We start from the raw sequence: 17,983 nt of genomic DNA on the forward strand, positions 1-17,983 counted from the left end.
GTCCCTCTGTCTTTCTGTCTCTACATATCCAGTGTGTGGCCTAACTGGATTACATGGCAGAACAGCACAGTTATCCCTGCCACCAGTCCCAGCTCCAGATGATGATGATGAATGCAGCTAATCCCTAATCCCTAGTTCCCCACACACCGTGCTGTGGAGCAGGAGGAAGGAGAAGGTGGGCTCTGAAGGCAAAGGTCTCCTTGGAGCTGAGACATGACTAAGGCCAGCGTGACGTTAAGACCACACAGCTGTGTCATGTGACTACCATGGAAAACACTTTTGTACAATTGTTTTTTCTTAGGCCTGAGGCCTGTTCCATAAAGCAAGTTTATGAATAAGACAGACTTATGTCAGTTAGTCTGACTAATTTCTAGTTCATTAGGTTCCATAAAGCTAGCTCAACGTAGTTCGAACTCAGTTACTGTTGTAACTTATGCTTTGAAACTAACCTGGTCCGGATCAGGCTAATTGTTCTTGCTTAACCAGACGTTCCTGTAACACTGACCCAACGGGAAAACGATGATTTACCACGGACATTCTCATTTTCTTATTCTCATCAGTTCAATATGTAGGCTACATTTATAAAAAGTCAACTTAAATAGCCTATAAGATACAACATTTAGCCTAATGCATTAAACAATGATGAACAATGATTTGATACACACCATAGCCGTGATTTCAAATGTTTAGGCATAGACCTATTATCTCAATCTAAATTATCCCAGTATAATTATCACAGCTATATAATTGTTAACAGAAGCCTACAATTGCATAACAAACCTAAATCCATACATCTATCCTCAATTTTCCCGACACAAAAACCATGTTAAAAGGTTTGGCTACTGGATAATTTATTGATCAATAGTAGGCTATTATATTTTTATGTCAAAAAAGTAAATTTAGATGTGTTTAGAGGGTGTCTGTTTTTTTAATCAACAAAGTAAAGGTCTAAAAAAGGACCTCGACCTACGTAGCTTATCATTCACGTCAATCATGGTGTGTCATTTTATTTTGATGAAGCGGTGGATGAGGGAGCTGTCAAAGTACACGGCTTAAAGGGAACGTTCTTTCTGGAAGAAGTCACGTGGCCGTGTGCATTGCTTTTGCCGTGGTGGATTGTATGATCCATGTTTTACCTCTCAGGCTGCTTAAGAATAGGGTGCACGCGCAATTAGCTTGACTACTTAAATTAGTAGGAGTGCGTGAGCTGAAATTGGCCTTTATGGAACAGCTTTAGCCCCGCTTGACTAATTAATCTAATTTAAGTCAGGCTCAACTTTTTTGAGCGGCCTTTATGGAACAGGCCTTTGGTGTGTGACCTTGACTAAAGTGTTGAATACACAGTGATATCCTTCATGGGATTATCAAGCAAGTGGTGGTGTGTGTATGTGGCCAGACCCTGGCACTATCTGCAGTGGTGATGAAATCACAGGGAGAAAGAAAAAAAGATCTGGAGGGGAGAAGAGAGACCGAGGGAGGAGAGACTGATCAGAGGGTTGCTCATGTCACTTCTCTACAACCGCTAGCATGTCACTAGTACACTGTCACCAGAGACATTTGCACTGAAAGTGTGGGAGGCCAGGTGACAAGAAGCGCGGGGTAGGTTCCTTCATGCTGAATCTTTGAGTGACAGCTGGTCCCAGGACACGACTGGTGGACAAGGTCACGGGATAGAAGCCCTGACCACCAGGCTAGATGGTGCTGGAGGGACAGGGTTCTCTCTGGTAGATCCTGAGAGGTTCATGCAGAGACAGGGCTCCTACACCCCTGGACTCTTCTCACTTTCACTCTTATCTTGTACTCTCTCTTCCTCCTCTCTCTCACTCTCTCTCTCCACCTCTTTTCCCCTCCCTCTGTCTCTGTCCAGGCAGTTGAGGGGGGATTCTGAGGAAGATGCTGGGCTCAGAGCGTGGCGTGGTCGAGGAATGGCTCTCAGAATTCAAGGTGGGTGCTCTTGTCCTGACTCGGTCTGCAGGCTTACATGACAGTACCATGGAGAGGAGGGAGAGAGGGAAGGATGGATAAAGGGAGGAGTGGCAGGGAAGGATGGAGTGATGGAGGCAGGAGTGGGATGGAAGGAGGGGGGAGGGAGGAAAGGGAGGGAGTGGGAGGGAGAGTGATGACGGGAGGGAGGGTGGTGGCGGGAGGGGTGGAGGGAGAGTGATGACGGAAGGGGTGGAGGGAGGGAGGGAGGGAGGTGGCAGGAGGGGTGGAGGGAGGAGTGATGGAGAGGTGGAGGGAGGGAGGGAGAGGGAGTGGTATGAGTCAGAGTAAGTCTTTCATGTGAGCACACAGTGTTCCATCCTCACACAGAGACCATGCCCTGGCCTGTTGTTACCTCATACACACAAGCACACTCTCTCACACACTCCACTGCCCTAAAGGGACACTGGCTCATCTGGGGGGGAAGGTTTTTTTATTCATGTTATTTCATAAAGGTGCTACGGATGTTCATGCGAATTGTATGTGTATGTATTGAAATAATATAAATAATGTGTTTAAATAAAAATTAATAACTGTTTATGAATATCGGCAACTGTATGGTTCTCTGTCTCTCCCTTGCCCCCCCCCCCCCCCCCCTTACACACACACACACACACACACACACACAGACCCTACCTGAAGCCCAGATCCCCAGCTATGCAGGCAGCCTTCACCTGAAGAAGAGCCTGGTGCCAGCCATCTACAGGGTCATCCAGGACCCCAACAACGAGGTGACACAGACAGACACAGAGAGACACAGAGAGACAGACAGACACAGAGAAGTGGAGAGAGAGAAACAGAGGCCAACAGAGAGTCCGAGAGAGAAAGAAACACGGAGAAATGGATAGAGGTGGCCTTCCCACCTTCTCGATTGAGGCCTGTTTTTAGGATATGAAATGGTGACTGCTCTCAAGAGGTGTACAGAGAGCTGGGAGACACACACACACCAGCTGTTAGACGGGCAGGCGAGCTGGCAGTGCCAGGCTGTTGTCCTGGGAGACAGGATGTGTCATCACCCAGAAGCATCTGCAGGTCAGATAAGAGGGGTACAAGATGTTATAGACCCCCGCTAGCCTGAATATCTATATGGGAGACTTCACTTGCCACAGTGCCAACACAGAGACACACACAACCACCACAAAAACACAATCACATGCACACATTCACACACACTCACAGCCCTGACTATCCAGAAGGACTGATTCCATTAAAGTTGGCCGACGACTGTTGATGACTGGAGGAAATGGTACAAGAAGAGGTGCATGTGTGCATGTGTTGCATTCCTGGAGACTGATGATAGATTAGGTGCAGAGACTAACATCCTGCCAAACTCGGTACTGAAAGGTTACTCATTACAGGTAACACACACAGGTACAAAGTCCAGTGCAATGTGTGCAGTCAGTTGAGCTGGCTCCAGCCCAGTGTAAACACATTCTCCAGGTCGGCTCTCTTCTCTAACTCTATTTGTCCTCCTCTCATCCCCCCCATCCTTATCTGCCCTTCTCTGTCAGAGAGAGAGAGAGCCAAAACCAGAGCGAATCATGGGGTGTATGCTTTTTTAGTAAGTCAGAGAAAGGATGATGGAAAGGGAGGATGAAGAATGGAGGAGGATGGAGGTGGAGGAGTATGAGACAGCTAGCTGCTGTATCTCTTCTCTCCTCCTAGACTCCATCCATCATCTGGCTGACTAGATAACCTATCTTCATTCTACCCAACGCTGGCAGACTCAGAGCTAGTAGACAACCCCAGGCCTTAAGCAGATTCCTGCTCACACACACACACGAGGTGGCGCTACTCTGTTAGCAAGTCGGGCCCGTGGTTGGCTGCCTTTGTTTGATATTGTTAGATTAACTCCTCTGAGTGATGAGTGATGTGTTGTCTGAGAGCAGAAGTGGGAGCTGGCGGATGCCACAATGGCTTTTACTGTCTAGCAAGGGGTTTTTCTTTTGGTGAAGTCTGACATTTTCCCTGACAATTTGCTGAGTGTGTGTGTGTGTGTGTGTCCTATATATGTGTCCTGTGTGTGTTTTCTGTGTGTCCTATATTTGTGTGTGTGTGTCCTATATGTGCGTGTCCTACATATATACATGTGTGTGTGTGTGACCTCCCCAGCTCCTGGAGCCTGTGTGTCACCAGTTGTTCGAGCTGTACCGGAGCTCAGAGGAGCGCTTGCGTCGCTTCACCCTGCAGTTCCTGCCTGAGCTGGTCTGGGTGTACCTGCGCCTCACTTCCAGCAGGGAGCGCCAGAGCAACGGTTGCGTCGAAGCCCTACTGCTGGGCATCTACAACCTGGTGGGTGCTAGGACCAGGGGGGACACAGGGGGAGTTGTAGGACCAGGGGGGCTGTAGGACCGGGGCGGGGAGCGGTGTGTGCTAGGACCAGGGGGGCTGTAGGTGGATTACAAGCGGGGTGGTAGGACCAGAAGTGTCCAGAAGTTGTTACCATGGTGACAGTGTTCTGACCCCCTCCCAAAAACGGCTGACCTCCAGAGTTCACCAGACTTTTAAAACCAACTCAGCCAGACAACCTCTAATAACACAGCTCTCTCTCGTTTTTGCTCGCTCTTTTTCGCTCTCTCTCTCCTTCAATTCCTCCACTCTCTATCCCCCTTCTCTTCTCCCCCTTCACTTCTCCCCGTCTCCTCCTCTCTCCTCCTCTCTATCGCCCTCTGCAGGAGATAGTGGATAAAGAGGGCAACAGTAAGCTGCTGTCCTTCACCATTCCATCTCTGTCCAAGCCTTCAGTATACCATGAGGTAAGACCCCTGTCTGCATGCTTATCACTCCCTCACCACCTCTCCTCTCTGTCATCACTACCCCCATTTTCTCCCTCCCACTCCGTGTTCCTATCTGGAGTGCTAGATAGAGGGAGGAGGTGATCAGGAGAAGGAGAAAATGTGGTCCCTTTCAGCCCTCCAAACAAACTGGGATTGATTAGACAGCATCTTTGGCGCATATTTGAACACTCCAAAGGAACTCAGACCCCTCTGACACGAACCATACTCAGACCTCCTCGGCAGGTGGTCTCAGTACAGTTTGCTTTAAGGGTGCTTTCACACCTGACATGTTTGGTCCGTTTCAATCGGACCATGGTCCGTTTTCTCTGAAAGTCTGGTTCGTTTGGAGAGGTGAGGACACGCATTCGAACTCTAGAGCGGACCAAACAACCGAACCATGGTCCCCCTAAAAAGACGGGACTCGGTCCGGTTCCAAGTGACCCATGGTTTGGTTCACTTTAGGTCTAAACGTAATCGGACTTAATATTGACCAGTGGACAAGGAGTAGTTTGGTCTGAGGAAGAAAGTCCTGCACAAAAACGCACAAAAACATATAAAATGATAAACATTTGATATGCATATGATAAACAGAAGAAATTAGTCCTCCATGAACTGACGGTGTGAACGCAAAAAGCAGTCCCTTTTCTGATGGTCCATTTTAAGAGGACTGAGTTTGGTTAGTTTAAAAAGGAGTATATGTGTAAACATAATAAGTGTTCCATCCATTGAGCTTGTTAGCCTGGTGCGTATTTAGCCTGGTGTTTAGCCACAGAACCAATCAGCTGACATTGATTCTGAAGTGGGATGGCTTACCACCCTTGGAGAATGGGAGAGATAGTGTGTGTGTTTGTGTGTGTGTGTGTGTACAGCAGGTCCAGGTAGTTAGTTACTGGTTTATAGAGCCTTCCATCGTATTTGCTGAGTGTGTGTGTGTGTTTGTGGTGGTGGTGGGATTTATGGATGTAATTACAAGCTTGAGGTGCTCCTCTCTGGGCTGTCAGGTTGATGGAGGCAGGGCTTGGTAGGGGCAGGGGGTATTTTCAATGTGTGTGTGTGTGTGCACAGTTTTTATGTGTGTGCACGTGAGTGCTCCCATGTGTACAGGCCGGAGGGCGTCAGAGCTCACACATCACGTCACACATGCTGATCTGTGGACACGCTGCATTAGCATCCCCTCCAGACTGTCCTCCTCAGCTACCTGTCCTGTCTGCTCAGCACCTCTCTCTCTCTCTCCCTCTCTCTCTCTCTCTCTCTCTCTCACCTCTCTTTCCTCTCCTCCTTTCTCTGATTCTCTCCATATCTCCCTCTTTCTCCTCTGTCCGCCTATCTCTCCCCATCTCCTCTTTCTTTCCTCCTCTTCCCTCTCTCTCCCCCGCCCTCTTTCTCCCCGCTCTCTTTCCTCCTCCCTCTCTCTCCTCTTGTGTGATGTATTGCTGAATTTGAATATGAAATCACTGGCACAGCAGACCTCCTTGGGTGAATTTATCCAGTTTTATAAAAATATTCTAACTGCGTATATTGTGTGTGTCCTCAAGCCCTCCAGCCTGGGCTCTATGGCGTTGACGGAAGGAGCTCTGAGTCACCATGACCTCATCAAGGTGGTCTACAGTGGGCTCCACCCCCAGAGAGAGACCTTCACTGCCCAGAACAGGTGAAGTGTACACGCACACACACACTCCCTGAGAGGACACACACTAATGCACGTCTTCTCCCCAAACGTCTCAGATACGCGGACACTGGTACACACACACTCTTGTGCACATACACCCAATGCTGAAGAGTTGTCGTTTCAGGTTCGAGGTGCTCTGCTTCCTCATGCTGTGCTACAACTCTGCTGTGGTCTACATGCCCCTCTCCTCCTACCAGTCTGTCTGCAGAATGAGCTCACGGTGAGCACACACGCACATAACCTGGAGTAAACATACACTCTCTCTCCATATTTCCTCTACTCTCTCTTCTTTCCTTCCCCTGCCCCGACGTTCCCCAGAAGTCTGTCCTGGTTTATTAACCCACCAGATATAAACTCTCATCCCTGTGTGTGTGTGTGTGCGCGCTGCAGGTTGTGTGTGTGTGGGTTTCCACGGCAGCAGCAGAAGCTATGGAGAGAGCCGTGTAACCGTGTGCTGCTGGACCCTGACTTCATGGTTCAGATGCTGACGGCCATCTACCATGCCATGTATGTACCTCTCTCTCACACACACACAGCATGTACAGTGCCCTCCAAAAGTATTGGAACAGTGAGGCCAATTCCTTTATTTTTGCTGTAGACTGAAAACATTTGGGCTTGACATCAAACGATGAATGTGAAACCAGAGATCAACGTTTCAGCTTTTATTTCCAGGTATTCACATCAGGATCTGATGCACAAATTAGAAAATATCACCTTTTTGTTCGAACCCACCCATTTGTCACGTGAGCAAAAGTATTGGAACATGTGACTGACAGGTGTGTTTTGTTGCCCAGGTGTGTCCTATTACATACATTATTCAATCAATAAATACCACTGAATGTCTACACTCAGGTTCAGATTGGGTAAGATAGGTTTTGTCTATGCAGACTGTATTCAGAGGTGAAAACAACATGAAAACCAGAGCGCTGTCTTTGGGTGAAAAACAAGCAATTGTGAGTCTTAGAGAAGATGGAAAATCAATCAGAGCCATTGCAGAAACATTGGCCATAGCCAGTACAACCATTTGGAATGTCCTGAAGAAGAAGAAAACTACTGGTGTACTAAGTAACAGACGTCGAACAGGTAGACCAAGGAAAATATCAGCAGTTGATGACAGAAACATTGTGAGAGCTGTAAAGAAAGACCCTAAAACAACTGTTAGTGAGATCAGCAACAACCTCCAGATGGCAGGAGTGAAGGTATCACTATCTACTGTTCGCAGAAGACTTCATGAACAAAAGTACAAGGGCTACACCAGAAGATGCAAACCACTCATTAGCAAGAAGAATAGGAAGGCCAGGCTGGAATTTGCCAAAAAGTACAGAGATGAACCTCAAAAATTCTGGGACAAAGTTTTATGGACTGATGAGACAAAGATTAACTTTTACCAAAGTGATGGAAAGGCTAAAGTTTGGAGAAAGAAAGGAACTGCTCATGATCCCAAACACACAAGCTCATCTGTGAAACACGGTGGAGGTAATGTCATGGCTTGGGCTTGCATGGCTTCTTCTGGGACGGGCTCATTAATCTTCATTGAGGATGTAACACATGATGGCAGCAGCAAAATGAACTCGGAAGTCTACAGAAACATTTTGTCTGCCAATTTAAGGAAAGATGCAACCAAACTGATTGGCAGAGCCTTCATCATGCAGCAAGATAACGACCCAAAACACACTGCCAAAACAACAAAGGAGTTCATCAGGGGCAAGAAATGGAAGGTATTAGACTGGCCAAGTCAATCTCCAGACTTAAACCCTATAGAGCATGCATTTTACCTGCTTAAGAGGAGACTGAAGGGAGGAACCCCACAAAACAAACAACAACTGAAAGAGGCTGCAGTGAAAGCCTGGGAAAGCATCAAAAAGGAAGAATGCAAAAGTTTGGTGACGTCAATGGGTCACAGACTTGCTGCAGTTATTGAAAGCAAAGGATTTGCAACTAAATATTAAGTCTTATTCACTTAAATATGTTTTAAGTATATCTGTTCCAATACTTTTGATCACGTGACAAATGGGTGGATTCAAACAAAATGTGATATTTTCTTAGTTGTGCATCAGATCCTGATGTAAATACCTGGAAATAAAAGCTGAAACGTTGATCTCTGGTCTCACGTTCATTATTTGATGTCAAGCCCAAATGTTTTCAGTCTACAGCAAAAATAAAGGAATTCGCCTCACTGTTCCAATACTTTTGGAGGGCACTGTATGTACCTGCCACAAACACACAGGAGGAAGGGAGAGCGAGACGTAAAGAGAGAGGGGGGAAAGAAAGGAAAAGAGTGAGAGGGAGGGAGAGAGATACCACTCAACAATGCTTTCCTCAGAGAGGAAATGACACACCAGTAGATTAGAGCTGTCACTCAGAGAAGAGAGAGAGTAATAGAGGAACAGATAGAGTCGAAGAGAATAAAGAGTGCTAGAGAGAAAGAGTAGTTGCTCCATTAGTATTCTAAAGAGGTCACCTATGTGGATGACTGGAGCCTGTTGACATGTGATGGGCAGGTCAACTGCCAGCACAGGCAGGCAGGCCATGGTGGGGTAGAGTGGCCGTATTAAGGGCTGTAGTCCAACCTGAAACTGTAGCTCCCACTGACACTGCCTGGACCGCGCCCCGTGGCCACTCTGCTGTCTTGACATGTGCTTGGTAAGGATGTTTATTGTGTGTGTCTGCAGATACAACGGGGAGTGGGAGATGGGCAGGGAATCTCTGGAGGACATCCTGTACAGAGCCCAGCTGGAGCTGTACTCACAGCCTCTCCTGGTGAGACACACACTCAGACCTGCACACACACAGACCTGCACTGTGTAATATATACACACACCAACATACTGTACACAAACCAACACATGCACAGAACACTATTAAATAAAGTTTATACATTTAACATACTGGGTATATTTTTATGTAATCCTGTTGTGTTTCTGTGAATTTGTGTGTGTTCCTGCTTGCATGCATTTGCATGTGTAAACTCATGTGAACTAGTCTGTGATATGCAACAACTGTATTCATATGCCGCTGTTTGCAAAGGATTTTTTTATTTATATGCTATATTTTTTATATGTGCAATATCCATATTTATTATGTGCAATATTTATATTTTACATGGCTATCTATTATATACTATTTGCCTTTATTTTTATTCACTCTGCAAAGGAGTACTGTTTTTAGTTAGAGCACTACTTAGGAGCCAGTAGAACAAGATTTCGTACATATGTGCACTCAGTCTGTACTGTTGAATGACAATAAAAACTTTATCTGTGTGTGCTTGTGTGTGTGTGTGTGTACCAGCTGGGGAACGCCATGAAGAGCTCCCTGCCAGAGAGCGCCCCAGACGAGCCACGCGGCCGCAAGCTCCTCCAGGTGGAGGTCACGCCCACCATAAGCAGGATCTCCATGTCTGCCATCACCACCGCCTCCATTCGGCGGCACCGCTGGAAGAGAGAGGGTGAGAGAGCACCGCCCCGCTGGCCTCCGACACCCTGGGGGAAACAGGAACGGGTTGTAGTTTTAGACCTACTCTCTACCTTAGTTTGTAGTTTTAGCACCACTCTTGATCTACTTTAGTTTGTAGTTTAAGGCCTACTTTCTTGACTATCTTAATTTGTAGTTTGAAGGCCTACTCAAAGTACTACTGTCAGTCAATGGTTTCCAGTGTCCAGGGTGTTTTTTTTTTGAGAATTACTACACCTAGTTTACAAGTGATGAAGGACCTAGCACCAATGATAAACCAACTGAAAATGGCTTATCTTTTACCATGTGTGTTTACACTATCCGTGTCAAACAGACGGCCAGAGAAGTCCTCGTCTGCCGCCTGCTTGTGGGGAGGTCTGCTCTGTGTTAACCCTCCGCATCACCTGTGCTACACACTCCAATATTGTTACCTGGCAATATTGGAAACCATTTTGGAACCACCATTTAGTCTATTACTTTCATGCTAGTGGATTGGTCTTATTCTTTGCTCATCCTGTCTCTGTGTGTGTGAGAGTCTGTAATAGTGTGCTTGAACTTGTGAGTGTGTGTGTGAGTGAGCAAGGTTGTCAGTGTGTGTGTTTTATTGTTGACTGTCTGAGGCTAATATAAGTCTTCTGCAATGCTTCTCTTGCTTCATAGAGCTTCTGGGATCAGGGGTGAAGCTGCCCCTAGAGTCTGATCTGGTATCAGTTTTTCCCATCCCTTTTCTGAGTGGGGGGAGGTGGGAGTTGGGAGTTGGGGATATGCAAGATATGAACTGATCCCAGACCAGAGGGCCTCCTCACCCAGAGGGAGACCCCTAGTGGTCCGGAGGGGACCTGCTTGGCCTTGGCACTAAGCAGCCCGTCTCCTCCTGTTGTGTTGTTGACTCCCAGATTGTTTTGACTACTCAAACGAAGCAGAGCTCAGCATCATCGTCAATCCTAGCCACCGCCACAGCCACATCCCCTGGGACCCGGCAGCCAATCCGGAGAAAGGAGGGCGGGCCCGCAGCATCCTTCCCGTCACACTGGAGGGTAGGGGCCTGGGGAGGACACGAAGGTGCCCCTTACACCTTTGACCCCTCCCCCACTCCTGTGAGAGAGAGAGGGGGGGGGTGCCCTATTTCTGTTACTAGCTACTCACTTCCCCCAGAGCATACAGCTCATCCCTCTCAGACACTGTCATCCGTTGCCCATTCTCCCTACCTCCCCTCCCTAAATTGTCCTCCTGTTAACAGGTGCCCCCCTCCTCCCATCAGGCCAGAGAGGGGAGGAGCCTCTTGTTCTGGGGTTGAAGGAAGTGTCCTGGGGGTCATTGCATGGACTATCCATAACCTCATCAGTCCGCTCTGACCTCGCCATGCTTCGCCTTACCTGCCTCCCGCGCGCACGCCCGCCACTCACTGAGCATGCTCACTAGCCTGCTTTTACTCTGGGCTCCACCTACTAACCCCAAGGAGGTTGAACTGTCAGTTCACCAGGGATATGGTGATAAACAACGCTGAAAAAAGCCTCAGAACTCTCTCTCTGGGTTCCACAGAAGAACCACCTTCTGCCTCCCAGGACTGAGAGTGCTGCTGGGCTGCGGGCTCCCATCTCTCCCTTTGTCTCCTCCCTTCACTCTCCATCCATCAATCTATCTCTCTCCCTCCCGACATCCCTAAATCTCTCTGTCCTTCCCTCCATCCATTAGCTGATGTCACGAGCAGGCTCAGTGAGTGAGGGACCAGGGAGCATGCGCATGCAGGGGTACAACCCTCCCAACGGGACAACCAGAATCCTGCAGCGATGGCCGTCTGACGATGGCGAGGTGTGCCGTAGTCAGCTAGTCAGGAAGCGCCGCCCATCTCCAGCAGCGCATCGCCTCTGTCTCCTCGGCGTTCCAACGTTTATCAGGAACACTGCATTGTGGGCTTCACGCACGGCGCAACCCTAAACCATCTGGTCCTCTGTCTAAGTTTGTCCTCTTCCTTCTGCCTTAGTCATCTTTCAACTGCTGACGTTTTGAGTGATGTCAGAGCATCTTGTTTGCTCATTCCTGTCTGCCACTTCCAGATCCTGTTGTGTTAATCATGGAACTTCCCCTGGAATGAAATCTAATACCAGGAAGCTACATCATAAAACCAAACTGCAACCTTCAGATGCAGAGAACAGATTTTTCTTCTTAATCACATTCTGAGAAACCAGTTTCTTTTTCAAAAATTGTATATCCCGTTCCTGCCTGTGTTACTAGAACAAACTGGACTGGCCCCTCCCCACCTCTGATTGGAGTGCTATTGATCTAATCAGAGACGGCTGGACTTTATGTTCTTTGCTGAACTCATTCAGATTGGCAGGCTCACCTATAACTCCCACGGCATGCAGCCAATCGGATGCAGTTGGCAAGTGATGCGAGGCGACGTGGCTGGAGAGGATGTGTGGCCTCGCCCTCCTGTCATGTGCATGTCTTTCTCTCCTCCTCCTCTCCCCCTCTCTTTCTCCTCTCTTCCTCTCTTCCCGGAGGTCTGTCTGCCTGTAGAGCCCTCTGGTGGTCGGTCTTGCTTGCTGCATGATGGAGAGTCATCTACCTCTCCTCTTCCCGTTCAGTGACATATGATTTAACTTTCTGAATTTCAACCATTTTTATTTATTATATATATATATATATTATTTTTTTCATCTAATTCTGTCAATTCTCTCCCTTCCAGCTTTCGGATTTAGATGGAACCTCTAGATTTTACCCTGTGCCTGGATGTGTGTCTGTTGGGATTGAGTGCTGTTGTTTTGTTGAGCACATTGCTCTCAATGTTGAACTGATAAGTTATATTTCAGCATTGTATTTCTTGTTAAGCAGTATCTGCTATCTATGTGTAAAACATAGGTGGCATGCATGAGTTTATACTCTAGTTTGTGTAACAGCAACCATTTTTCCGACCAAGCTTATTTCTCTTGTCATTATTTAGATACATTAAAGTGAGAGACAGAAGTTAGACGCCTCTGCCTGTCTACACCCCTGACTTTTTCTGAGTGACTAATCTCACAGAAAGACAGGTGGCCAGACAGGTCAGGGTAAAACAGGGACTATCTATCGCTAAGCTTGTCGATTCAAGCCATCAAGGTTTTATATTAACCCGATCAAAGCCCTTCTGATCAGTTTATGAACATCGTCATAGCCTACATCCGCCTGCAGCCTTCAAGGTTATTAGTCACTCGTTTGTTTCAGTCAGAACAGGTTGGCCTGCTCTGAGAGTGTAATTTAAACGTAGTGGGCGAGCTATCTTCCCAGGGCACAGTGGGGCCAGTCAGGAGAGATGTGATAGGCTGACAGGCAGGTTTGACTCCTGCTACCCAGGGTGCTTCATTTCACACTCTCTTACTGGTCTTAATGATATTGACAGATAATCCCTCCATGCTTCAGCTAGTGTGGAGGTTCAATCTCAACACCTCGTAAGAGGATGACTGTGCATGAGGATGATTACAGAAGAAGCAGAATATTCATTAATCTCTCTGTTTCTGCCTACCTCATCCACATCTCTCTCTGTTATATTTCTCTCCTGTTTTGTCTGTGTGTGTGTGTGTGTGTGTGTATGTGCGTAGGTGTAGATGCGGACGGACTGAGCGGAGGGGAGGAGTCCTTCAACGTGAACGACCCAGACGAGGGCTTCTCCTCGGGGGCATCCAACAGCAGCCAGCCCAGCGGCTCCAAGGCCGGGGGTGGAGCCAGCGTGGGGCCTCGCGGCGGCAGTCAGAAGGGTGGCAGCAGCATCAAGAAGGCTGTCACCGCACGCATGAGTCGGGACAAAGACCGCGAGAAGGAGAGAGAGAGGGAGCGAGAGAAGGAAAGGGAGCGAGAGAAGGAAAGGGAGAGAGAGAGGGAGAAAGAGTGGGAGGCAGAGAGGGAGGCGGAAAAACAGCGTCAGCTCTCCTCCCCTGGGCCCCAGGCGGTGCTGCTCAGACACAACCGCCGCCAGCAGTCTCCACCCCTCAGCATCGCCCTGGACGCTATCCAGCTGAGCCCCATCAAGAAACACCTGAGCTTCCCTGCCGGCACAGCCCTGGTCCGAACCGCCAGCACTTCCTCCTCCAGGTCCTTCGACTGCACCACCCTCAACCTGAACGGCAGCAGCGCCAGCAGTCTTGGGGCCTCGGGGGGGCCTGAGGGGGCCCTGGGAGGGGCCCTGGCGATGCTGAGAGGAGGTGGAGGGAGGGGGCTGGGGTCCGGAGGAGGAAGAGGGAAGGGAGCGGGCTCCAGGGGAGGAGCCCATCGTTACTCCACCATCAGCCTGCAGGAGGAGCACCTGGTGAGGCCTGAAGAGAGCCAGGAGCTGCTGTCTCCTGGAGAGCCCCTCACCAAGCAGTCCCGCTCGCCCAGTTTCAACATGCAGATCATATCACAGGTGTAGCATGGGGAGGGGACTCAGGCACGTGCATGTGGACCAAACACATATATACTGTACATACCTACAAACACACACACACACACACACACACACACTGGTTGCCCTCCAGCCTCCCTACCCCCACCTTTCATCTCTCTACCTGTTTGTGTGACCAGGGGACTGGATGCTCCTCTGAAAAACAAGGATTTCTACCAGAGAAGTGTGTGCTTGTCTGTGTGTTTGTGTGTGTTTACAGAAATCAAAGCTTGTTTGTTTGTTGTTCAAAGGGGGGTTGTGTTCTCGGTCCCCACTCCCCCTTCTCAGTGGAATCAAGTCTTCAGAGAGCAGTGAAGGGTTCTAGAGAGCACAGCAGGGTGGGTTTCTAAAGCGAGAGCTCTCCCCTGGTCTTTCACAGCCTCGGTCCGTGTCTGACCATCCTGATCATTCCACCTGTGAAGACCCTCCAGACACTGCTCCAACAGGAACACTAGACATCGCTTGCTGGGACTGGGACATTCAGAGGTCTATGACTGAAACACAGAGTCTATTTTGTACTGAATCAGCAATAAGAGCAGTGAGACTGATGGAGGGGGGTGAGTTTTGCTGTCTCTCATACCTGTCACCTCCAGGGCTCACGTGCAATCTGTACCAACTATCTCCTTCTCGTTCGGTCTCTTTATTTAGCGTTCATACGTATTTTTTATGATTATCTACTGAGTCTATGGTTGGATGAAAAATCTCAACCCCAAAGACTAGCTGAGATTGTTTTCTTTCGTGAATTGCGACAATTATGGTTTTATTGAAAAATAATCAAGTGGTTCGCTCGATTTTCATCTTTTTTTAGTTCTCAAGCCTTTTTTATTTTTGACTGATTTATACAGTGAATACCCAGCTGGAAGTTTTGTGATTAAGTTAACAATTGTTTGTAATTATTGAATTATCTTGATACTGTTGTCAAATCAACAACTGGAATTATGCGATCAGTTGCTGGGTAGATGTCTACTGTGGCATATATGAGGGTGTCTCCTCTGTGAAGCACAGGAAGTCAGGAACAGGAAGTCGGACCTCCAGGGACTTCCTGTCTCCTGCCCCCACGCTGTGTCCTGGCTGCCGTTAGGATGACTGTATGGACCTCTGTTAACAGAATTACAAAGATGTGTCTGTGAGATGAGCAAGGCTTATTGTTATATGGTGTATTTAACCTGGTCATCTAGTGTGTAGAGGCTGTAGCTGTAGCTGTCTTGTGGTTGTGAACTGTACTTTCCTCATGGCTTTTCACCACTGGCCCCTGGAGGCTCCAAGGGGTCACTGCAACGTCAGCTGTCACCAAGATGGTCATCCAGTTGTGTGTGATGTGATGTTTCACAAACATTTGTTTTCTACCTCATCGTGTGTTCACCTGCCACTCAAACAGCTATCTCCCAGTAACATCCTGTAAGGGATGGGGTTTAATCCACCATCACTTGGAGGACTAGAGCAAGGACCAATAGCATTTATTTCTCTCTCTCACACACACACTATCTGTCTACACAGCACTGTACCATTGTGTATGAAGTGCGGGTTCAAAGGACTGTTGGTCCATCTCATGGCTCTTGTTCTTGTTGGAGCTGTCAGCCTTCTGACAGGCTATTCTGGGCTGTTGTCTCTGATACCCTGGGTCATGCACGTCATTCAGCCTAATTGGAATGACCTTACTTACTACAGCGCTCTGCTTCTCATTTTGTTGCTTGTTTCGTTATGTAAGTGAAATTCAATGACAGTTTCTTTGTCTTTTTTTTTTGCAAGTGCAATTTCCCTTGTGCATGGAGCAAAATTATTAGGTTTTCTATGTAGCGAATGCCTCGGTGTGAGAAGAGCCGCCGCCTCTGGCTGAGTGAAGCAACTGTCTTGTCTGCCTGGTTCTGCATGCTAGGACCCCCCCCCCCCCCTCCCTCCCGCTGGGAGAGCCTGGGAGACAAACCCAGTGTCTGTTCTAGGCACGTCTTTGCCAAAAGTGCCAAGAATGCGCATTCTCCTTCTAGGAAACACTGTTTATCTGGCTTGTGTCTTAAGTTTTTTTGGCCTGTTTAATTTTATTTTGGGGATACTATTTTGGGGCATTCTGAAATTAAAGATTTTTTTTTACCCCAGCATAGTGCTCTCATTGTCACAATCAAACTCACCTGATCTCTATATGAGCCATCTGGTGTATGTGTGTGTTTGAGATGTCTAAAAATGTTATTCTATATCCAAGCTTATGTGGTTATAACTGTACTGTATAATGTGGATGACTGACTGTTTAGTGTCAATAAGTATGTTAGACTGTGGACACACACACACCCAATTGGAACATTCCTCCTGCTGCTGCTGTTGTTAGATTTTGGATGGAGCCTGTGTGCCTAGTCTTATTGGGGTTGTAAAACTATGTTTTGTGGTTTGTGTTGAATCATTTTGTATGTCCTCGTCTGTGTGGGAGCTCATCCTGCTCCTTCACTTACTGCTGTAGTCAACACACCCGGGTCTCTGCCATGTCGCTCTCTCTGTGGATCTCCACCTCATGTAGAGAGCTGTCACCATCTGCTGGAATTTGCTGTTTTGAGTGGCGCCCTCGCTGTTCAAACTGGTCAAGTGTCTGTGTCATTAATATGAGTGCCCCCGGACCGTACCAAGTGGCCCAAGAGTTGGTGGTGCATTGGCTCAGTCCAAGTGTACGGGGGAGTATCCCTCAGTGTCTTGTGTAACATTGCATGTGAAAGTGTGGGCTTTGTCCTCATACATTATGAAGCACTTTACCCCCATCCTCATACACTTCTTTCTGTCAAAATGATAAATATATGTGCAAATGTGTATACACTCAAATGCAGGGTCTTGGTCTGTTAGAAGTAGTACTTCTGAGCGATGTCACATCCAACAAATTATTTTATTTTTATGAAAGCCTAAGGGTACAGCTATTTATCACTTTCTTTTCCAAACCAAAAAAAAAATAAGAATAAAGATTAGAAGCTAGACATGAAGATAGATTGGTCTAAAGGTCTCAGGAGTTTTAAGCTGGTCAGCGCCGCAAGTCAAATCTGACATCACCAAATTCCTGAGGTCAGAGTTGATTCTATGCAACATTTTATCTCTTTTTTTTTCCATTTTGTATGGCTATTAACCTCTCGGGTTAAAGACCAGGATTATTCTAGATGAGAGTTTCAGCCTTGTTTAGAGTGGCAGGGTCCCCAGTGCCCTAGTAAAGACAGATGGTACACGCTAGTAGCAACAGTACCTAGATCTGACTCTTCCAGACCTGACTGAAAACAAGATGGCTGTCCCTGTTGTGTTCAAGTCATCTCCACTGGGAGGGTGTTACCCTAGTGTCCGTGACTCAGAGAGACTGGCGCCCAGCTGTTCAGTAACTGGGGAGAGAGTCTGTGTAGAAACGATACAGACAAATTATGAATCCAATCTAGAACTAAAGATGTGAAAACACTGTAAATGGAAAGAGGACTTATTTTAAATCCTGTAAATACAACCTGTACAAAAGAGTGATAAGACAATATAAAAATGACAACCTGTCTGGTGTAGAGAATTTAATCTGTATATTGTTGAATAAATATTGTGTCGTAAGAGATGTGTGTCTGTGTATGTTGTTTACAAATATATATATATAAATATTTAATTTATTTTAATTAACCAATTTAATTTATTTTATTTATTTATTTATTTACCTTTATTTAACCAATCATTTAGAACAAATTCTTATTTCCAGTGATGGCCTGGCAA

The 17,983-nt window shown here is 47.3% G+C and overlaps 1 protein-coding gene across 3 annotated transcripts in view; it reads left to right on the top strand.

Moving 5' to 3' along the window:
- The window catches only part of LOC124485415 (protein FAM126B-like), a 33,005-nt gene extending 15,178 nt beyond the window's left edge, over positions 1–17,827 (top strand). For 2 of the 3 annotated variants that reach the window (XM_047047017.1, XM_047047016.1), the window contains 11 exons: positions 1,868–1,944; positions 2,613–2,714; positions 4,096–4,275; positions 4,659–4,739; positions 6,296–6,411; positions 6,554–6,649; positions 6,820–6,936; positions 9,102–9,189; positions 9,718–9,874; positions 10,776–10,916; positions 13,458–17,827. In XM_047047017.1, the coding sequence (XP_046902973.1) occupies positions 1,894–1,944; positions 2,613–2,714; positions 4,096–4,275; positions 4,659–4,739; positions 6,296–6,411; positions 6,554–6,649; positions 6,820–6,936; positions 9,102–9,189; positions 9,718–9,874; positions 10,776–10,916; positions 13,458–14,263 (1,935 nt within the window). In that variant the 5' untranslated portion in view covers positions 1,868–1,893 and the 3' untranslated portion in view covers positions 14,264–17,827. The remainder of the gene's footprint in view (positions 1–1,867; positions 1,945–2,612; positions 2,715–4,095; positions 4,276–4,658; positions 4,740–6,295; positions 6,412–6,553; positions 6,650–6,819; positions 6,937–9,101; positions 9,190–9,717; positions 9,875–10,775; positions 10,917–13,457) is intronic. The other variant, XM_047047018.1, reaches the window with a different exon arrangement.
- The last annotated feature ends 156 nt before the right edge of the window (positions 17,828–17,983 follow it).

The sequence above is a fragment of the Hypomesus transpacificus genome, chromosome 23 (genome assembly GCF_021917145.1).
Source record: "Hypomesus transpacificus isolate Combined female chromosome 23, fHypTra1, whole genome shotgun sequence".
In the NCBI taxonomy this organism is placed as follows: Eukaryota; Metazoa; Chordata; class Actinopteri; order Osmeriformes; family Osmeridae; genus Hypomesus; species Hypomesus transpacificus.